Source organism: Lissotriton helveticus, chromosome 7 (assembly GCF_964261635.1).
Source record: "Lissotriton helveticus chromosome 7, aLisHel1.1, whole genome shotgun sequence".
In the NCBI taxonomy this organism is placed as follows: Eukaryota; Metazoa; Chordata; class Amphibia; order Caudata; family Salamandridae; genus Lissotriton; species Lissotriton helveticus.
The window spans coordinates 556,818,670-556,842,710 of NC_136068.1; the positions used below are offsets into that span (position 1 = coordinate 556,818,670).

Below are 24,041 nucleotides of genomic sequence, written 5' to 3' on the forward strand. Positions count from 1 at the left end.
GTTCAGTAGGGAAAGTGTTGGTGAGTGTAGCAGTGCCAGATAACTATTCTAACTCCAGAGAGTGCCTTCAGTAGGGAAAGTGTTGGTGAGTTTAGCGGTGCCAGATAACTATTCTAACTCCAGAGGGTGCGCTCAGTAGGGAAAGTGTTGGTGAGTGTAGAGGTGCCAGATAACTATTCTAACTCCAGAGGGTGTTTTAATTAGGGAAAGTATTGGTGAGTGTAGCGGTGCCAGATAACTATTATAACTCCAGAAGGTGCGTTAAGTAGGGAAAATGTTGGTGAGTGTAGCGGTGCCAGATACCTATTCTAACTTCAGAAGGTGCGTTCAGTATAGAAAATGTTGGTGAGTGTAGCAGTGCCTGATAACTATTCTAACTCCAGAGGATGCGTTCAGTAGGGAAAGTGTTGGTAAGTGTAGCGGTGCCAGATAACTATTCTAACTCGTTCAGTAGGGAAAGTGTTGGTGAGTTCAGCGGTGCCAGATAACTATTCTAACTCCAGAGGGTGCGTTCAGTAGGGAAAGTGTTGGTGAGTGTAGCGTTGCAAGATAACTATTCTAACTCCAGATTTTGCGTTCAGTAGGAAAGTGTTAGTCAGTATTGTTGATCAAGATAACTATTCTAACTCTAGAGGGTGCATACATTAGTAAAACTGTTCAACAGTGTAGCAGTGCCAGATAACTATACTAGCTCCAAAGGGTGTGTTCAGTAGGGAAAGTGTTGGAGAATTTAGCGATGCCAGACAACTAATCAAACTTAAGAGTCTTTTATCATTTGAAAAGTTTTGGTCAGTGTACCAGTGACAATTAACTATTCTAACTCCAGAGGATGTGTTCAGTCGGAAAAATGTTAGTCAGTGTATCTGTACCCGCTCACTATTCTGACACCTTAAGTTGTTTTGTACTTGAAACGTTTTATACAATGTACATGTGCCAAATTAAGCACGTACAACTGTATACATTTTATTTAAAATGAAATATTTCTATATTCTTATTTTAAGACAACATCTTTTCTTTTTCCAGATTTTCAAGCCATGTCCAGTTGAAGGGAAGCAAAATATGTCACTTCAGCCAAATGAAATAGATTACTGATTTTTGGAGGCTATTTAAATTGTAAGGATAGACATACTGAACCAAGGAGTCATTGCAGGTGTGTTCAATATCATTCTTCACATTGCAGAGGCAGAGCGGTAACAATTGGAAACTTGGTACAGAAAACCACCGAGCATAACCACTCTGCCTCTGCAATGGAGATAGAAATTAGAGAAAATATCAATCAAATGAAAAATCTAGCAATAACCTCCAATGACTCCTGTGGTTCTATTATGAGGGAGGTAGCACAACATATTCCTATGCATGTTGCTAGTTCTATGCCTTGTATTCACAATTTAAGAAGGAATATACAACGACAAAAGCAGGCAAATAACCCGCAACGCATAACTCCTCAGACCTATTCTGATATTCTTATTCCTCATAATCTAACACTTACTGTAACTAATGAAATATTTCTCTTATATGACAACGAAAACCCTCAAAAACGTCTTTTAATTTTTAGCACACCCCGTATCCTACTACAATTAGAGTCTAGTGATATTTGGATGATGGATGGTACGTTTAAATCCACGCCCCATCCATTTTCACAAATATACACTATACATGCCTATATTAACCAAACAGTAGTACCATTAGTCTATAGTTTACTACCTGATATACATTCCTCGACATATACTGATTTTTTTATCAGTAACTAGCTTACCCGTCGCGCGTTGCTGCGATCTCCGAAGAAAGGAAATTCGAGGAAACTCGTTATGATAAAATTCAATTTACATTGTGTCATTTTTATTGAAACTTATTCATTTTAATATGGAAAACATTTCAAAGTGTCGTTTTAATTCTATTTATTTATTCGAGTGCTTGTGGATACACGATTTTTAGTTTTTCTGTCTGGTGCGTACATCAGTATTCAAAATATTATGAGGGCCCTGGGGGGCCGATATTTAAAAAAAATGTATGCCAGAAACCTTTGCGGGAGTGCACTCAACAACTTCCCAAAGTTTCCTGGCGATCGGATGAATGCTGTTTTAATTCTATTTATTTATTCGAGTGCTTGTGGCTACACGATATTTTGTTTTTCCGTCTTGTGCGTACATCAGTATTCAAAAGATTATGAGGGCCCTGGGGAGCCGATATTTAAAAAAAAATTATGCCAGAAACCTTCGTGAGAGTGTACTCAACAATGTCCTAAAGTTTCCTGGCGATCGGATGAATGGTGTTTTAATTCTATTTATTTATTCGAGTGCTTGTGGATACAAGGTTTGTTGTTTTTCCGTCTGGTGTGTACATCAGTATTTGAAAGATTATGAGGGCCCTGGGGGGGCTGATATTTAAAAAAAAATATATGCCAGAAACCTTCGCGGGAGTGTACTCAACAACTTCCCAAAGTTTCATGGCGATCGTATGAATGGTGTAGTAATGCATAAAGGACAAACAGACAGACAGAAAGACATACATTCGTTTTTATATATATATAGATAAAATCTAAAGGAAATAACAAAAGTCCGAGAAAAGTCATAATTGACTACGAATTAGCTATGATTAACACCATATCAAAAACCTATATGGACACCCAAATTCAAGGATGTTTTTTCCATTTTTCTCAGGCATATTGGCGCAAGATTAAAAAAACATCCTTAGTTGAGGAGTATATAACTGATAGTAAACTGCAGTTTGAATTGAAGAAACTCACAGCATTGTGTTTTGTTCCACCCGATAGTGTAGAAGACACATCAATTTCCGAAAGGGAATTTTATGTGTCAAATGAAGATAAATTGGGCCATTACTAAATTACTTCGAAGACACATAGATTGGCCGTCTAAACAGGTCAGGGCGCAGAAGGAACCTAAAGTTTCCTATCTAAGAGGCCTATTAGGATGGCGGACGGACGCAGGTCCGTCCGCCATCCTTAAGGTGGAGGGACCGTACGCAGGGGCAGCGGCGGTCCCTCCGTTGCAATTAGGATGTGACCGCCACCCTGGCGGTCACATCCCGTATCTTTAACCTTGCGGCGGTGCTGCTTGAAGCAGCACCCGCCGCAAGGTTAAAAATGCATGATTTGCATTTACATGCACAACGCGGCAGGCACCGCGCGGTGCCTGCCGCTTTGTGCATGTAACTGCAGGGGCGTACCATAGGTACCCCCCATGTGCACCCCCACCCCCCTTCACCCTGGGGGCCCGCAAGGGGCCCCAGAAGCAAAGTTCCACATGCGTTTCTAAGGCGGAAAAGCCGCCACGGAAAAGCATATTTCACCACACATCCTAATTTGGCTGACGGTGTCTTGCAGACACCGCCACCAAATAGCGCTCATCATCCCGCGGATCCTTCCTCATCTGGCGGTGGGTGTTTTCTGTCACCGCAGCGGTGAATCCGCATCCTCCGGGCCGGCGGTGGCTTCCACCAGCCCGGAGGATGCGGATTCACCGCCATCATAATCGACCCCTAAATTTTGAACTGCTACATGACCTGCTTAGAGGGTGGAGCAAAAACCAATAACGCCATTGAGTACTACACATCAATTTCAGAAAGTGAATTTTATGTGTCAAATGAAGATAAATTGGGCCCATTACTAAATTACTTCGAAGACGCATGGATTGGCCGTCTAAACAGGTCAGGGCGCAGAAGGAACCTGAAGTTTCCCATCCAAATTTGGAACTGCTACATGACCTACTTAGAGGGTGGAGCAAAAACCAATAACGCCATTGAGGAATGGCACAACTCCTTCAATAAAACAATTGGAAAATCACATCCCAATTTCTATCATTTTTGGGAAATTTTGAGGAAGGAGCAAAGTTTCCAAGAAATGAGGATTGCCCAATCTTTATCAGGAAGTCTAAATCCACGTACCTCTAAAAAAACAAAGGAAATGTCAGAGCGACTATTGGCACATATTCAACAATTTTCGTTGATGGTGGCTTCAGACTTCCTGGAAAATATTGCGCACATCCTACATTACTAATAGTACCCTTTTTCTTCTGCTCGTTATTTGCCTGTTTTCATAATTAAAAATATATTTTTTGCATTTTTTTTAACATTAAACATGCAATTTTTTTATACTAAAAATCATCTTTTATTTTTGTAAAAATTTACAAACACATTTAATTTTTCATCTATGTCATTTCTATATTACTTCTAATTATTTATTATAGATGTTTTTATTGATATAATCTCCACTCTTTTTCTAATCCGGGTAAGATGATTTCCCTAATTTTGAATCATCTTAAAAAAAAAAATGTAAATTAAGTATAATCCTTCTTATTTGTTTACAAAAAAATAACATTTTTAATCTACTCCTTTATTTTATAAAAAAAAACCTCATCTTTTAATGACCAATTTAAAAAAAAAACATTTAGGGGCCAGATGTAGGTAGCCCAATACCGGTCGGTAACGGCCGAAATTACCAAATGTTGGCCGTTACCAACCGGTATTAGGCATTTGAGATGTAGGGGCCTAATTCAAGGATTCGGTAATTTACTGAATCGGTAATTTAAGGAATCGGTAAATTACGGAATTCTTAAATACCGATCCGGTAAATTACCGAATCTGTGATGTTGGGAGCACTCAAGTGAGTGCATTTGTCATTTAAGGATTTGTTATTTACCACCAACTACAAGTTGGTGGTAAATATCGAAAACCTGTGAAAAAGCAAATTTGTGCTTTTTCAACAGTGCCATGCGGCAGACATACATGCCCTTAGAGCATGTATGTGTGCCACATGTGCACCCATGCACTATTCAGGGGTGCAACAGTGTGTCAATGTGACACCCTGCCACCCTTGTAAGTCTTCCCTCTATTACCGATTCGGTATTTACCCAATCGGTAATTCCCAATCGGTAGGCCCCTAGGAATGAATGGGAAATACCGAATCGGTATGTACCGAATTTTAACGATTCGGTTAAAATGACCAAATCAATACCTACATACCATTTACCGATTCTGGAATACTGAATCGGTGAAATTCGGTATTTTAGAATTAGTAAATAGTATTTACCTACATCTGGCCCTTAATATATACAACTATTAATTGTGAATACTAGTATTTCAACTTCAACATGCATAGGAATATTTATACATTTCTATTTTTAAAATTTTAATAATCAATGTAATACAAAACTTTATACCTCCCTCCTATGTCCTTACAATACATATAGCCTTTTTTTCTATTTATTTATTTTAAATTAATTTTACCTTTTCGCAGATCATTCTTCAAGCTGGGCCTTAATTTTACACTTGCTGCATCCATAGAAGACTCCATTCAACCAAACGATCATCTTCTTCTGTAAAAATATTCAGAATTGTTTTTAATTGCATTCTATTAAACTTTAGATATCAATATAATAATAAAATCTGTTTATTAAAAACTTTGAAAAAGTTACAAACAATGAATCATTTAAAAAAAAAATTATACTATTTTGGTGTATTTATTATACTTATTATTCTGCATCTTTCAAATAAAGTAAATGAATATTTTTTTTAACGTTTTCTTTTTTATTATTTACTAATAATAGATCAAATGTTTTTGGAAAATATAGTGGACAAACATATCCTGTTGCTTTGGATGGTATAATTTTGCTATTCTTCTCACTGCTTTTACAATTCCTTTTTTCCAACTCGACTCAATAGCCACCAGTCTTCCTTCATATCGTTCTCTGTGCACTATACCACCAGTGGGAACATTGTCCAACTCCGCCAAAATACAGTTCAAAAACATTTGCATAAAAGTTTCCATATTTTTCAGGGTTTAATATGTCAGACCCAGCCTCATATTATTATAAGGTTGCACCAACATCAGCACAGAAAAATATGTTAACGAACACCAAACAAATTTACTCTGCATCCTTTATTGCCCAGTTGTCTGAATAAGGTTACGATTTATGGGAGGACACCATAGACTTGAAATCGGTCTGGGGTACTAGAGAATGGCAAGTTCATGGAACAGAAACTTTATTTAGAGCATGGCTTATCCCTCAACAAATCATGTTTTTGAATGAGACAGTGCAACAGACATCTTGCTTTGGGCTAGCCAAGAACAAAGACTTGAACACACCTCAGCTGCCACTACCATCATCAACCGAGGGTAATGAAACATTATAAGAAGGGATTAAATTAGATGACCTTATACAATATAACAGATTAGATCCTAATTGGAAGAAATGGTTGATTTGGCCCACAGACATCAATGGTTGTCAAGAAAGATTCATGGGTAGAACCAAAGGATTTAGTATCCATTGGCCAGATCCACGTTATGTAGAGAGACAACATCCAGGGGTAGTGACATCCTACAGTGATGGGACATGGATCTTAGGTATTTTTTACTAGGTCCAAGGATTACACGTCACACACATTTCATATATGCTGGCATTTATGCTGCCTACAATGAAATATGGAAAATATCCCAACAAGAGGCCGCAGAGAGACTACCGGAAATAGACTATATAAATCTAGAAAAATGACAATGGGTGAACAACATTGACCGTCAGGATATATTCCTTAGGCAACATTGTATCTTCTGCGATAGGCATGCTGGAACAAGATTTGGCCATATTACAACACGGGCAATCTCCATTACATTCTATTATGTTGTTAAGCTGGACGCTACAATCTTTGTGTGCAAGCTATGTGCCTTGGTGTTTTATACACAGTCTGTCTCTGTTTTCTGAATACAATCTAACAGATAAACAGATAGAAATGGCACAAAGGGGAGCTAAATATACAATGCTGCGTATCGGAAAACTGTATAGATTACCGTTCACAGTGGCAGAATCACTGCACACAGAATGGCTAATCCATGGCCACATAACTACCGGTCACTACTTTTCAGTTTCAATATAGCCTTGAACAAAAGCAGGCAGGCAAATATGAAGAAATGGGTAAGGAATACATTAAGGAATCTTGGGAATTACCATACATATTTTGATGCCGCAGTAGGGATCGAGAAGTGTTTCTCAGTGGTACAAACTGTGAGAGCGCTTTAAGTGGATTGCTCATATGTCAGGACATTCTACTGCACGGGGCTTGTAATAGTTCTGTGGCAATCCTTTCCTGTCATCTGAGGGGTGCCCTAGCGGGATGATTACTCCAGCATTTGGGATACTTTCGAATGGGAGTTACTTGATGCTGAACAGTCAAGGCTGCTGTGGAATGCTCCCGAGCATCGCATATCTGGTAACCATGAGCTCCATGGTAACTTGTTTTATGCAAGTATTGTTTTCACCGACACATACCGTCAGGGAGGCATTTTTATGGCTTTCACTGAATGTTTCTTTAATACGGTATGATACTCTAGGCAGAATGAAAGCCATGCTTTTACAGAAGCATTTCGTAGAAATAGTAAATCGTGTCTTTAACATGTCTGATACGACTGGCATTGTCCACCTTTTTAAACCATATGTCCTGGACTTCTAAGCACCTTTCAGACGGTACTGGGAGTAATACCAAACTTTATACACTCCGTATTCCGAAGCATCTTTGGAGGTGTTCCGCTGATCCTGTTTCTAACAGCAGGTATCCTGATTGTCTTCTGTCTGCTACGCAATGGACGTCCCAGTCACCAAGGAGATGGAAAAAGCGCTCCTGGAGCAGAAATACCGTGACCGAATGGTAGAACATCTAGGAACGCCTCGTCTGATGGAACCAAGTGCATCTTGGTTCCTGTCATTTCAAACAGTCTAGATGGACTGCATCTTACCTGTCCTCCAATGCCTGTTTTGCGGAAAAGAAGGCTTGTTAGACCTTTGTATGACACTTCCATCATGTGCACAACCAGACTTGAATGCTCTACTGGACCTGATAACGGCCCATGTTCTGCAGTGTCCTCAGCGCATTCCAATGTTGTTGGTGGCATTCCTTGAGCCACCACAGGTTGTAACTGCACCTGTTGGTATGAATACCGGCTCCTCCACTGACACTCAAGCTTTGGACGGTGCACAGGCTGCCCCAGCACAGGCTGTGGACAGTGTGGAACATCATCTGTGCTCAATTGACGTACTCTGCAAGGTGTTACAGGGGCCGTCTACTGCGGAAGCAAGCAACGAGAATGTTGCGTCTACCAGCCAGGACACATAAACAATTGACTAATTTTGCTTCGTCGTGTGCTGGAAGAAATTTGCCCTTTTTTAATAACAAACTCAATTTGGAATTCAGATATACAATTGACATTCCTATTCATTTATTTGGGCACGAATGGCTTTCTAATGCTTATAGTAGTTTGGACTAAAACAACTCACATTTTTAGAGCTAGGGCCTGCAAAAAGTATTTTTTAGAAATGTTTTAGATGTTTTTAAAAAAAATGTTTACTAAAGAAATGTTTTTAACATTTGAGTGCGTACCAATGTCTACTTAGAATGGTAGTACACGTATAGATTACATATGTTGTCCAGTCGGAAGAGGAGTGGGTGTTATATTCCATATAGGTACCCTATATAGGCGCAGGTAACACTGCAACCTTTCACCTATAATCCTTCCCTATGTTACATACATAACAGTTCATAGGGACTGACCTTTTACCTAGATATGACACTGCAATAAGAACGCAGGTTTTTCCTTGGTTCGATACTCATACATTAATCATGAGACTTCTCAGAAGCACAGTAGGACTCACATCAGGACTCACATCTCCTGTATAATATCGATGTTAAAGTTCAAACCTGACGTCATCCTTTAGGCTGACACAGTAACACAGCAAGGTAGGACTCCTGGGGAGACCAGTGGGTATATATACATCATGCCCTGCTTAGGGAGACAGAGGAGACCGTGACTTCCCGGCTGACACACTGAACAGAGAAGCTGAGGTTCCTGCATGCAAACGCTTCAGCTAGCAGTGGTCTAACATCCCTCGTAGGGTGCCCAACTCAAGACCAGGACGGGGTTCCACATTCTCTAATTCTCAGGTAATGGGGTGGACTACATCCTAGAGGGACTCTTGGCATAACACCTACACATAAGCTAGGTACACTTAGGTACATCTAGTTAGGGAGACATTGTAGGAGTACGCACCTATTATCATGTATTCTATGAACTTGTAAATAATCATGATTTCTGCATAATGGTAGAACTAGACCATCCCTCTACTTTAGTAGTATTGCTAACCATATATATCTGCCACTGTCTGATGGTTGTTACAGCACATCTATTTTTCACTAGAATAACAACTGTTCAATAAATCCTATTAAAACGCCCAGCTTGTTTATTCTGTGTATCTTGGAAACAAACTAAGTGAGCACGAGTGACTGAGTGAAAAGTAGTATATTGTTTTCACGACCCTGAGGGATCAGCATTGTCATGTTCTGAGGTTGCCAGAAAGTATTCTCTCCCTGATAAGGAGATTCTAGTGGAACTGTGAGCTAGCTAATTCAAACAGTCTAACATATCTGGTGGGGGTGCTCAGAACCAGTCTGCCACCAAACCCACAGTTTATGTTATCCGGAACCCGCAGATCCTGTATAGGTAATATAGGAACTACACGACAAGAGCTTCTGTATTGAGACCCCATGTGGGGTCTACTCACCTTAGCCAAAGCAGGGTGGGAAGGAACCTCAGAGTCTCCACAGAAGAATGTGGTGGTCTATGTGATTGGCCTCAGGCTGTTGATGATGGTACAATACATGAGTCAGGCAAAGAAAAAACTCCAGGCCAGCCAAGCACTGATGAAGGAGGTGTATGACCTGAAAGCTACGCTGACTGGGAATCAGAAAGGTAAGGAGGTATTGGCTCTGAAGCCTATTTGTTGTAGGGCTTTGGAAGACAAACAGTGTGGGCCATACAAGGTAGTTCAGAAGATTTCCGAGGGAATCTACTTGGTGAACACAAGAAACCGAAGAGGATGTTACATGAGAACAGTCTGAAGCCTTACCTCCGGAGATATTACACATGTAAATGTCATGGCTATTGTAAAGGAGTGAGTATCCTCCTGACTTGCTGCATACTGACATGAAGAGGGGAACTGTGGAAGGGGTTCAGCTAGCCACTGAGTTAACGCTTGAGCAGCAAATGGAATGTGGACCGGTGTTGTGAAGATTTGCAAAACTCCTCTCACTGGCTCAAGGGTTGACACCTGTCTGTGTGCATGACAGAAACACGTTAGACAGGCTGCCAGTGAAGGGCAGAACACACAGAATGTCTGGCTGGGTTCAGGGATGCATGAAGGTGGACGTTGCCAAAATGTTGGACATAGGGGTCAATGTGAGATCTAATAGTCTATGGTCTAGTCCTGTAGTGCTAGTACCAAAGCAAGGGTCTAGCATTTCTGTGTGGACTACCAAGCCCTCAGTGAGGTAACCAAAACTGATGGCCATCCAATTCCAAGGGTGCATGAGCTTGTGGATCAGTTAGGTGCTACAAAATACCTGACCAGTGGATATTGTCAGACTCCTTTGGCACCAGAGAATGGGTTGAAGAACGCTAGTGCCACTTTTCAGCACCTATTAAAACATGTTCTCGCAGGGCTGGAAGAGTTCTGTAGGAACTACATGGATGACATTACAGTGTTCAGCAAGTGATGGCAGTACCACCTGAAACACCAAGCACCGGTGTTGGCCAGGGTACAGGAGGCAAAACTGATTATTAAGGTGACCAAGTGAAATTTGGGGCAGTCCTCTGTAGTCTACCTTGGGTCTGAGAAGGGGAAAGGGGAGCATTGTCTGTTGGATGCCAAAATTCAGTCTGTGGTAAAATGGGAAGTTGGCAAAGGAAGTCCAGGAATGCACATAAGTGGGGACTTTTAATTTGCAGACTGTTACCAGACTTGATTGTCTCAACATTTGGGGAGGTCCCGAAACAAGCAGCTGGTGTTTCTCTGTTTATTCATTGCTTGTCTTGGCTGGAGGGCCAATGAGTGAATTATTTCATTGTGAAGGGGATGCTGCAGTTCACTTACCATCCATGGATGATGCCATCAGACTGGTGCAGTTTTATGAAGCTGGGTGAGTTAGCTAAGCATGATACCAAATCCATGTTTACTCTGAAGCCAGTGCACCTGCTGGATTTATTACTTCTAGGACTATAAATTGAATAGCAGTTTTTTTATGGTTAAGGTGCAGCCTATGAGGCGTTCAATTTTGTGTTGATTATATAAAACTTTCAGTACATTTTGCAATGGTGTTTGGTGCCTTTTTGGCGTCATGCGTCTATGGCACATTACCTGGATTACCTCTTGTTCACAGAAGCTAGCAGTTCTATTCAGACGGCTTTGGCACTGTTTCATCAGATTGGGGAGACTTTGGGGGATCAGTAGCTTCTGAAAAGACCGACCGGTCAATCTGCATTTTTTCTAGGAATTGCATTTGACATGGTTGCTTTGCAGGACAAGTTGCAGCAAGCACAAATAGTGTACACACTGATGTTGTTGAAGTGAGCAGGAGAAGGAGCAGTGGAAGCCCGTCAAACAAAACTGAAAAAGTGCGAGGTTATTGGGCCATTTGAAATTGCATGTAAAATGGTTGGGGCTGGCAACACATTTGATAAGAGATTGAGTTTCGCGATTTCTGGTGCACAACACCCACACCACATTGTCAGCTTTTGTGCAGGGTTTGAGGTATGATTTGAAAGCGGAGAGATATTCTGAGGCTTTTCAATTGCGTCACAATGCGGTCCTTGGATGACATAATGCTAAGGCAGGTTTGAATATTCTGTGTGGCAGCAGAAGTATTGGCTTTGGATTGTTTTGGGACTGTATGTGGTGTTCAGTGCTGGCCTGCTAGATGGTTGAGGGAAGGAGATGGTATCGCCTTTTCGTACCTATTTCCCTTGCTGAATGCATTGTTTTTAATAGTGTTTAATGCCTCAGTTTCAGCTTGCATTGATTGATTGATTGAGGTTTGCGATAGTTACTATTTGGGCCACTGGTGAAGTGGACAACTACAAGCAAAAAGTGGGGCTACTGTTCCTAAAGAGAAAGAGGAGATATCGACAGGTTGTGCAAGAATCGGGCATATGCACGGTGGCAATCAGCAGGACTGTTTCATGTTGCCCTCAGTCATGCTTCATCATAGGGCTACTGCTCCTCATTGGGCCGGCGCTGCAATGTCCAACGGGTCCCCCAAAGGGTCACTTTGGTGGTGATCTTTTATTGGTATGCCGTGTGATGAATGCAAGGTAAAGTCTAGGTGGGGTGGTATCTCATGTGTGATGATGTGAGTTAAAACTGTTCACGGAGGCCACCAACATCTTTTAATAACTGGATCGCCCTGTCAGATTTCAAAAACATTTTTTGGGGGGGGTTTCAAAAACTTTATTGAAAATTTGCACGGTACATCAGTGTTATGTAAACCACAAATCTAATATCGCAGTATGTAACACATAGTTAACACCTTCCTGTATCAGCATTGTAAGTTTTAAATCCCCTCCCCTAGTAACTTTGGCCTTATGCAACAATCAGCATTAAAAGAAGTCCAGGTAATAACGGTACAGTATCTTAACGCATTTTACAGGTAATGACATACTCCAACATGAATAAGGTCTTGATGTCATCTGGTACGGAGCCGACCTATTTAGTGTTTAAGACAGCTATATTTCAACAGTAACTCTTGCTATACTGATATGATAGTTAGAGGTCACACCCCAGCAGCCTATTAATGCGTGTCCACAGCACTGCCCTCTTGTTGGGTTTCCTCCATACACGGCCCTCCCTCTCGGTCCTCCTCAGTGTTTGCTTCTAGCGCAAGAGGGTAAGAGGTGAGCGGGCCCAATATGTCTTTTGGGCGCGACGTGATAGGTAACAGTTCCACATAATAATGCATGTGGTCTTGCCAGGTGGTGTAGCGACAGGGTAATTTGTTCTATTTTAGACTGGTGGTGACTATGATCCACTACCATCTTAGTCCTAGTTGCATTTGCGTTTATTTGTAGGGCTTACCTATGTACTTTGACAGGGTTTAGCGCCTTATATCGTCTTTTCCGGCCTAAAGGCCCGAAAGCTAGAGAGAAGCCATCTTTGATTCTGCCTCGGCTGTCCGAGGCGTTTGCAGGGTAGAGGTAATGTTTAGAGTTTAGCCTGTTATTTGCTAGTGAGGAACCGGTCAAGACTGGCCCTTATCGAAGGAATGTGTTTGTCTCCCGGGTTTTAGATGCAATACGCAGGTGGCCACTGTGGATGCGCAGAGAGCCTGGGGACTGGTACAGGAATTCGGTGGGAGTCGGCCTATTACTGGAAATTTCCATGTAGAGAGAGAGCTCTATATTATCAAGGAGCGAGCAGATAGAAAGAGAGAAGGAGACGTGCAGAGTAGACAGAAGAAGTTGGTCAGAAGGCTGGTGCAGAGAGAGAGTGATGTCATCAGCTAATTGGAATCCTGGAATGAAGAAGGGAAGTGATTGAAAGTCCTGTAGTGACATCGTACAGGAGTTGTAGAGACTGAGTCCAGAAGAGGGTTTGAGTAATTTGGAACCATGGCAGTCTAGACGAGGCGTAGCGGTGCAGACGTGTATTCGTGAGCCAGAAGGAGAGAGAGAGCAGAGTCCCGAACACATTGAAGACAGAGCGAGAGAAAGGGATCAGCTCAACTGCCGAGATGGAAAGACACACGTCTAAGGTGAGGCGTTCTAAGCTAGTGTAGCATACATATATAATCATCTATTTGCCCCCTTCTTAGGTCATAGATAGTAATTAAGCTAAATCATGTTTCTTCTGTTCATTCTGTTATTCTTAATTTTAGAATAAAGACTTAATAATAAATACATTTGAATGTTGTTTTTATAGATGAGATTAACCTTTCCTTTTAACCAGGTGCTGACATACAGAAGGATGGGATATTCCCTTCTGAGAAGGTAACTGATGATGGGGGGAGAGTGTGAACTTCATTTAGGAAATAACTTTTAAAGATGAACCCCCATTAATATAGATACCATAGTTAAGTACAAATCGTCAGGTGACGTTAAAGAAATCGTCGGGTGACTTTAAAGATATTGTCGGGTGACGTTAAAGATATCGTCGGGTGACGTTAAAGATATCGTCGGGAGACGTTAAAGATATCGTCGGGTGACGTTAAAGATATCGTCGGGTGACGTTAAAGATATCGTCGGGAGACGTTAAAGATATCGTCGGGAGACGTTAAAGAGTATGTAGTGAGGTAATTATAGGATATGATATGGAATTCCTTAGATGTTAGTGGTATATTTGAATGTATAGGCTTGTAAATAGCTCTTTTTCACATTCTCAGGTGAGTATTCTGAATATCATGTGTATAGTGGCCTGAGAATAGTGTGGTTACGTGACGACTGGGTTAGCTACGGTTGGTAGGCTGCTTGGTCTGAGAATCCGGTCGTTACAGGTGGTCATAGTGTGTACCCAATCTTTGAATTTAAGCGCACGGCCCCTTCCCCATCTACACGCCACTTGGCGTTTCGCAAGCAGCATACTCATTGCTAAGAGTTTTTTGTGTAGTGTATTGGTATCTTGGGTGAGGCCCAATAAGGCCACGCGCGGGCATGGTTCCATCTGGACCCCTATCATGGCCGAGACACCTTCAAAAACCTGCGCCCAGTAACCAGCGATCCGGTGGCAGCTCCACGCTAAATGTGAGAAGTTTGCACCTTCCCTCCCACACCGCTCGCATCTGTCATTATCCCTGAGGTGGAATTTGTGTAACCTAGTTGGGGTTTGGTACAAGCGGTGTAAGAATTTAAAATGTATAAGGCGTAGTCTGCTGTTGCTTGGGTTTTCCTCTGTTTGCGCGCAGCTAAGCACCCACTGGTCATCTGTTAATGGTTCATTGAGGTCTTTGTCCCATTCCTGCCTGGCCCAAGGGACCTGGGGGGGCAGTGCCGCCTGTGTGTGCTTGTATATGAGGGATATTACATGGTGGGGAGCTTCTTTTGATAGCAGGTCGTGTAGGGGTGCAAAGGTATCTGGTTCTTCAGGGAATGCGGGAGTGGCGGCCTTCACACTTTGTCTGAGACAAGTGTATAAAAATAGGTCCATCGTTGTAGGTGTGTGTGTTTCGAAAAACTGCTCCTTGGAGCGGAATCGTCCCTCGATATAGAGATCTCTCCAAGTATGATAATGAAGACCCTCTAGCATTTTACGACATATCCCTTCACATTTGACTTTTAGTAGAGGGTTGTGTAGTAAGGGCATCTTAGGAGAGTACATCATGCAGCTCCCTAATCTGCAACCTATTTGTCGCCATGCTACAATAGTGCAGTCCACAGTGGACGGGTCATGTCCCTTCTCTTTCACAGTAGCAAAAAGATAGTTCCTCGGGGTTAGTGGTGCCATGTAGCCATCCTCCACCGCTAAGTGTGGCATAAAGGGTGGCGGATGGAACCAGTAAGTTGAAAAGTGAGCCTGCGCGCTGTAATAATAAAACTCGAAATTGGGGACATCGAATCCTCCTTGATGTTATTGAAGCATCAGTGTGGTTAAGCTGAGCCTAGCTTGTTTTCCCCCCCATATGAGCCTGATGAGCTGGGTCTTGAGTGTTTTAAAGAAGAACCCTCCTGGATTATATGGTATGTTGATAAACAGATATAAAAGCTTTGGTAGTATGACCATCTTGATGAGCGAAATCCTCCCTACCATGGAGAGCGGGAGTCACAGCCATTTGGTTATGTTGTCAGGTATTTTGTCAATGACTGTGCCATAATTCAGTCTCTTGTTTCGCGTAACGTATATACCCAAGTACTTTAACTCGTCGGTCTCCCAAACCAACTGGTAATCTAGGTGGTGTGGCGGGGTATTGTCAGTGAGGGGGAATGTTGCAGATTTCGACCAATTGATTTGTATTCCAGATATGGCGCCAAATTTAGTTATTTCTCGTAATACTGGGTTGAAGATTTTCGTGGGGATTTTTGATGAACAGCGTCATATCGTCCGCGTATAAAGAGATGAGCAATTGTCAAGCCGGGTAGATCAGAGCTCTCTCATTATGGTGCTGCCGATGTTTGGCAGCTAGGGGTTCGATGGCTAGGGCGAATAGTATTGGGGATAACGGGCAGCCTTGCCGCGTATCCCTGGATATAGTGAAAGGAGACGATTTAGCGCCATTTAAGAGCACCAATGCTGTCGGCTGACTATATAACAGCCTCAGCCAATTAAGGAAGACGGGTGGCATCCCTATGTATTCCAAAGTGCCCAGAAGATAGTCCCACTCCAGTGAGTCGAACGCCTTTATGGCATCTAAAAATACTACTACTGCCGAACAATTTGGATCAATGTCTTGTAGGACAGCGGCTAGGGTTCTAAGATTATGTGATGTGGCGCGGGTCGGGACAAATCCAGCCTGATCGGGGCGCACCAGTCGATCCATCAGTAGGTTAAGCCGTGTCGCCAGGACCTTTGCCAGTATTTTAGTGTCACAATTTAACAAAGAGAGTGGTCGATATGAATCGCAATGAATTGGTGGTTTACCAGGTTTTAACAATGATGTTATAAGGGCCTCGCGCATAGTCCTGGGTAGAGAGCCTTCCTCCACTGCTACATAGTAGACCTCCTTTAGAATGGGAGCAGGTAGCGTAGCATACGTTTTATAAAACTATCTGCCCCTGAGGCCCTTCCTGACTTCATATGCATGATGGCCTCAGTGATTTCGCCAAGCTCCAAATCTAGGCTCAAGAACTTCCGTTGGGTGTCCCCCAGCCAGGCTAGTGCGGTATCTTCAAAATAGCATGGCAGGTCTAGTGGGGTGCCCCTCTGAGAGGAGTAAAGGGTTTTATAGTAATCTTTAAACGTGTTAAGTTGATCTGGAAGGTTTCTGTGTGTGTTGCCCTGCGCATCCTGTATCTCCGCTATGTAATTCGAAAAACAGGGGCTCCTAGTTGCTTGTGCCAGGGCTTTCCCTGGACGATCTCCTTCTCCATGTACTCTGGCCTTATGTGGTTTACCCCTGAATTTACTCTCTTTATCTGCAAGAGTCTCATATTCTGTCAATTTGTCCCGCATGTGGGCCCTAGTTACATTATTACCTGAACTGGAGGCTAGATAATTTTCCAATTGTTTAAGCTCCCTTTCCAATTTGTGGAGGTCATTACGCAATGTCCGAAGAATACCTCCCCCTTTAGATATGCACCAGCCCCGTGCAGTTACTTTAAATGCTTCCCAGACAGTCGTGATACTGGACACAGACCTCACATTGCGTTAAAAAAAGTCTTGTATGTCCTGTTCCATTTCAGCTCTAAATACTGTATCTTGCAGATGTAACAGGTTAAGGCGCCATTTATTGTACGGGGGTTGAGCTAGGGGGGCTCGCATGTCAACCACAACAGGGGACTGGTCTGAGTACGTGCGGGCCAGATGAGGAGTGTGCGCTAGCCAGTGTGCCATTCCCAAGGATACCAGTAAATAATCCAGTCGTGCCCATGAGGAGTGGACTGCTGAGTAGTGCGTGCCCTCCCTTGTTGTAGGATGCATGTACCTCCAAGAGTCTATCAAATAGTTAGTATCCACTATGTCTTTTAGTGTTTTGTGTGTATTAGTAAAGTGTGCTTGGGAAGTGTGGGACCTATCTAGCCGAGGCTGCAATGTAGTGTTGAAGTCTCCCCCCCAGACAATGTAGGTAGTGTCTATCGCTTGAATCTTACTCCATAAAGTGAGAAGTGTGTGCGGGTCATCGGCGTTGGGACCATAGTAATTGGCAAATGTTATATCATAAGAATGAAGCCTCCCCCAGACCAGACAGTATCTGCCATTGGCGTCAATTTCCGACCCAGCTGGGACAAACGGCAACCCCTTTTTAATCAAAATGGCTGTTCCCCGAGAGTACCCAGAGTACGATGCAAAATAGCGATGTGAGGCCCATCGTAAGGCAATCTGAGGTGGGTCCCCAGAGTGCAGGTGCGTTTCTTGAAGCAAAGCCACTGTGACATGGTGTCTATCCAGGTAACTCAGTATCTGTCTCTTTTTCCGGGGGTTGTTCAGGCCCCTTACATTCCACGATGCCACCCTAAAAATGTTGGTGTCATGTGTATTATCAGCCATATCCATTATCGCCATATTCAATACCTGTTCAGATGTTGTAAGTTATATAAGCACGGACTAAAGTCAACATTCCTGTAACCCAACTCCCTCCCAGCTCCCACACCGGCTTCCCCAACTCGCCGGGCATATATTCCCCTCCCCTAGAAACAAACCCATTATCCAACAAAAGGTCTCCTTCCTCTATGGAAGCTTGGGAGTTCGCCCTCATAGGGTTATCGCTAGTGGCGCACGACCTGCCCACTCTCCTCCATACTTGCACCCACCTGCAACCCCGCTGTTAGGGCGGGCAGCTTGGCGGGACGGAGGGAGGTAGCCGAGCAGGACATATTACACATTATTAATAATGTCAATACTTCACTATTAGGGGTCCGACCTGCAAATTCAAGCCTGCGAGAATGTTCACCAGCGGATCAACATGCATCCCCATTCTCAGTCTATGGTTGATAGAGGTGACGAGGATCTGCATCGCTCGCGTGCCACCGCATCTCTAGACGCAGCACGGCGGTGCTTTTTGAGGTAATATTTGGCCTGCTGCGGGTTTTGGATGTAGGGTTGCTTCCCCTGGTGAGTAATCTTCAATTTCGCTGGATACATCATAGTGTAGGGGATTTCCTGTGCCCGGAATTTTTTCTTAACTGCAGCGAATTTCGCATCTTGCACTGTTTGCGTGAAATCCGGGAAGAATGCCAGCGTGGTGTTCTCATAGTGGACCTGCTTCTTGTCGCGGGCCAGGCGTAGGACTGCATCTCTGTCTCGGTAATTTAAAACCCGGGCTAACACCGGTCTCGGGGGTGCACCCGGAGGTCGGCGAGGAGCCAGGGATCTGTGTGCCCGCTCCACCGTGAGATGTGGCGAGAACAAATCTTTCCCGAACAGATCCACCACCAACCTTTCGATGAAGTCTTCTATGCAACCCGTGTTGGTAGATTCTGCCAGGCCATGAATGCGTACGTTGTTTCGTCTGGAGCGGGCCTCCAAATCTTCATTTTTGTCTGAAATAATTTTGAGCAACTTGTCCATTTGTGACAGCTGACCCCTGCTCGTTGTGACTCTATCTTCCAGATCTGACACCCTGGTTTCTGCTTCTTTGAGGCGCTGTTCATGATGTTCCGGCTTAGTGATGACAGAGTCCATCCGTGAGTTCATCGCGTCCATTGTAGCGTCAATAGATGTGAAGCTTTGCTTCATGCCCAACAGGAGCGCCTTCCAGTCCTCCTCCGGCGCCTCTGTAGTATCTGAATCCACGTGGTCCGTCGAGTTACACTAGGGTGCCTTACGTGCTTCGAATGAAATTTTGGTTTGTTTGCCATCGGTGCATCCCATGATGGGTGCAGGTAAGTAGATCAAGGCCGTAGGGCACAATAGTGGTAGGGTACAGACCGTGATTGAGCGTGTATATGAGCTCCGCAGCAGTATCCTTCTGGTCCAGCAGTGTAAAAGTCCTCACGGAGGGCCCCAGTAGCCTAGCGTGCAGGGGCAAACAACCTTGCCTCTATATCTGTGTGACTCCCAAACCCTCGCAGGACTGTGTGTAGTGAGGCCTGGGCATATACCCTGTAGTAGTCACAATAAGTAGGGTTTCACGCATCCATGCGCTCTTCTGAGGATGCGGGCACCCAGACAGGCGGGTAGGGGCAGGTGGATCCAAACAATGGGACGCGGGGGTCGTCGCCGCACAACAAGGGACTAACAGGCCAGCGCCCAAGCCCAGCGAACACCCGCAACTGATGACAGGTATCAAACGGTCTGGAGTCCGACCCACAGCATAATCCAGCCATTGTCAGTGAGCGCAGTAGCCCCTCGCAGTATGTGTTGGAGCTGGGGGCCCAGGTCAAGTGATCCACAGCTGGCGCCAAATTACTTCCACCGTTGCCCTAGGCCGCGCCTGTCAGGCAGTGCAAAATGGCAGCTATTTCTGACCGCACCGGCGGCTGAGCAAGGGTTTCTCCTTCTATGTGCCCTGTAGTAATTAATTGAGCATGGCAGGGCTAGCGTTGTGTAAGGTGCAGTCATTTGGGCCGATAGTCAATTCTCTGCGTGTCCCCGCTTTCACACCTGGCCGCTCGGCCCACGCTCTAAGATACAGAGCGTTATGGCGTTGCAGCGCTCTGCTCAGTGTCGTGGGGGGGTGCCAATAGCGTCTCCCACTGCGGCGCCTACATCCAATTGTTCCCCAGGGCTGGCGCTCACCTTGTGCGGTATTTAAGCGTGCTGTGGCAGGGTCCTGCGATATTCAGCCTTCTGGTCCTCCAGCGTCCGGGCCTATGAAGCAGCGACCTCTTCTGGTCACAGCGTCTGATGTGAGTTCCCTCTTTAGGGACCAACTCTAGTCAATCAACATGTTTAGCGCCCCTAGTGGTCAGGAGAATAGGTGGCGCTTCATCAGGACAGGAATAGTGAGTGAATCTTCCTACCCCACAAATATGTCAAAAATTGTGCCTTTTAGAACAAGGACATTAGGGGATTCAAAATAGATCAGTCGGACACATATGAGGAAAAAATATCGCTGTACGCGAATGATGTCCTTTTGTACGTCACCCAGCCTGACACCACTATTCCGGCTTTATTCGATACGTTACGCCGTTGTGGCGCTTGTGCTGGCTACACGATCAACTGGCACAAATCAATCTTATATGACCCCCGACGGGGGGAGGACTGGTCCCTATTGCCTGGCGCGCTCAGGACTACAGACGAAGGGTTTGTGTACTTGAGGGTCTTTTAACTCTAGAAAGAAACCTCTCATATCAGAAGAACGTCAAGCGGGTGCTGGTAAATTTTGTTCAAGATGCTGCCAGGTGGAAAATGCTCCCCTTGACGATCTTAGGGTGCGCTGCCATGTTTAAAATGATTACGTTGCCGCAGTTTCTTTATGCCCTACAAAATGAATATTTCCCACTCCCCAGGCAAGTTTTCACTGACATAAATGCGGAACTGAGATCGCTGCTCTGGCAGGGTAAACAATCCAGAGTGGCTTTGGGGACCTTGCAAAGAAATCAATACAATGGGGGGGATCTCTCTGCCAAATATTGAAGCCTATTACTGGGCGGAGCACCTAACCCCTATCAATGACTGGTTTCCCGCACCAGCAGACCATCCCACGTATAGACTGGAAAGGGGGACGATGGCGCAGCGCGACTGCCTACATTACATATACGGTGGAAGGGGAGGGAAAGACTTCATGCAGCAACGAGGGTTATGCTGGGGATATGGGAAGGGCGACCAAGGCAATAGGTTGGACTCATACACCGACAAAGCAGACCCCAATATTGCACTGTGCATGGCTGAGGGAGTTGAACAAGCTGCGAGGGTTCAAGAGGTGGGACAATATTGATATCTCCGTGCTGGGGGATCTGGTGAAGAGGGGAGAACTAAAGTCATTCCAGGTCTTGAGAGGGGAATACGGCTTGCACCACACACAGCACTTCAGATATCTGCAACTACGACATGCATGGCTGGCAGAGGAGGCGCTCACCTCGTCCCTTCTAGAGTATGCCCCGCTTGAAGGGCGTTTATTGCAGGAACGCATTCCTGGTAAAGCAGTTTCCCTGACTCATTGAACACTGATCAATAACATGCCAGATGGCCTGGTAAAGCTCAGAGAATCGTGAGAACAAAATGTAGGGGTGATAGATATAGTGGATTGGGAGACAGTCCTAATGCATCCATGGGAAGTCACAATTAAGTCCCGTCTGAGACTTATTCAATATAAAATCCTACATAGGGTGTACTATGACAGGGTGCGGCTACATTGCATGGGCCGGGCTAGAGACACGAACTGTCTTAGATGTGGCTCGGGCAGGGAGACTTCTACCATACTGTTTGGACATGTCCCATAATACAGACGTACTGGGCCGAGGTTCTGGGGGAGCTGGGAGAAGTGCTGGAGGTCGCTTTGCCGTTGGACCCCAAGCTGGTGCTGCTGGGAGTAACAATTGACGTGGACTTGGGTCGCCCACTTCTCATCTTTGTAGTTTTGGCATTAGTGGTGGCTAAGAGGGATGTGGCCCGGGCATGGGGGGCCACCACACCGCCGAGACTAGATGAATGGAGAAGGGACATGGATCTGTACATGGTGGCGGAGAGAGTCATGTACAAGGCTAGAGGATGCCCAAAGGAATTTAACAGAGTTTGGGGGAAATGGCGCCGATACCATGGGCTGGATGGGGGACTGTAAACTAAAGTGGGAGAGGTACCCGCTGCACTGACTGAGGATAGGGCGGAATTGGAAGGGGGGGTTTTATTTCCACACTTTAGGGATTTGGGCGCAAACAAGGTACAGTCCTGTCAAGATGAAGAGGGGATCATGTACAGGCGGGAGGGGGGAGGAGGGTGGATGGTGGGAGGGAAGTGGAGGGTGGTTGTATGTGACATGCCTATTTTGTTTATGCTTCATAAAAATGCAAATAAAAATATATATATTTTTTTAATTGTGCCCTTTGAGTGATACCTACTTTTTGATGTTGGCTTTCCAACCAGTCAGTAAAGAAAAAGGAGACAGAAGTATTATGTTCCTGGCATAAGAGCGTCTTATTGACCAGGATATCCATTATTGTGGACCAAAATGTTCGCCTGGTGCTGGAGTGGCATCCAGATATGTAGAGACATAAACAAGACACACACAACATAAAAATAGGTAGGGTGAAGAGCCAATCTATGAGAATAGCTCGCATTTAGAATTAATTAATTTCAGCAAAGTTCCCAGCCTAGAAAATCGGAGGCTGGTATCCACATACAACTAAATAGCCGCAGATCACAATAATTAATGGCATTCGGTATGAGAAAAGGAAATTTCATTGTGTAAGTGGCACAAGATTTCATAAATGCGATGCGACTTTGCAGATAGTGTAAATTGCAAGTGTAGCAGTCACGTGTTTTATATACACACGAGTGATCACCCTAATGTGTGCTGCTATCTCATAAGTGGTCACAGTGTTAAAAATGGTCAGTGTGTTTCTATTATTCTCTTATAGATCTTGAGGCACATAATCTTACCTCCAACTGGAGATAAAAGACGCCCTAGGGTGTGGCAGAGGTGCCGCGCTCAGTCGTGCTAAATTGGATGTAAGTCGGTAAGATAAATAAGGAGGATCCAAACCGCAGGATCACATATGCTGTAACAGCATCAGCCGGTTCAGCGACCTGTATTTAGTACTCATGGTTTCGGAGTGCAATCTGGTAGTACAACTAGATAAACGAAGTCTAGGCCTTTCAGCAAATCATTTGGATTGAAAAAGGATGAGTTTAGCTAGACTGGTAGGATTGGGGACGGTTGTTTCCATGGTTGGTGGAGTTGTCTTTGGGAAGACCGTGTCCAGGTTTTCTGTCGATACCACTTGGTGGATGTGATCTTGTTCTGTTGGATGTCTTGGTTAGTTCTTCTGGAAGTTATGGAAAACAACCTTGTTGAAGATTGGTTAGCAGAAGGAGGTGATGAGACACTATCTTGATGAGAGTGGAGCTTCACTAGGCAGGATATCCAGCTGTGGAAGGGGAGGCGGATTAGGTAGTGGTTCATAGCAGGGTCTTTTGGTTGGGGGGCAAGACAGAAATATATTGGTAGATGGAGGTATTGGATGATTTTGAGTTTATGACTGTGAATTGTAGTTTTATTTGTTAGGCGGGTTATTCATTGTTGTAAAGTGGTTTTGGACAACAAAAGTTCCTATCAAAATAGTATTTTACCCTTTAATCCAATTCAATGATTCTTGTAATTTGCAGGACCATTAATCAAGTTGGTAGAAAAGCCTGCTGATCTTACCATTTCTGGTTACAGTTTACAGGAATGCCACTTAACCCTTTCGCACCCAGCAACTTTTAACAGCAGTCAAGATGTGGTGCGTTGGCCCTTAAAGGTTAATCACAAAGTGCCCTTTGATGTGCTGCAACCAGCAGACTGGTCTGCAGAGCAAAACAACCTCAAACAGACTGGAGCACCTGATAGGCCAGTGGGGCTGACAACGGGTCATTTGCATGTCAGGCAGTAAATTAGACGTGCATGTCTGACTCTGTGCCTGCTTTCCAGCTTTTCAGAGGAAATCACCTAATGTGAACTATACTAGTTCCCATGAGCTTGGA

The 24,041-nt window shown here is 44.2% G+C and overlaps 1 protein-coding gene across 1 annotated transcript in view; it reads right to left on the reverse strand.

Moving 5' to 3' along the window:
- The window catches only part of LOC144769176 (uncharacterized), a 604,739-nt gene that overhangs the window by 575,711 nt on the left and 4,987 nt on the right, over positions 1-24,041 (reverse strand). The window contains exon 2 of the mRNA XM_078653191.1: positions 5,245-5,333. Within this exon, the coding sequence (XP_078509317.1) occupies positions 5,245-5,311 (67 nt within the window). The 5' untranslated portion in view covers positions 5,312-5,333. The remainder of the gene's footprint in view (positions 1-5,244; positions 5,334-24,041) is intronic.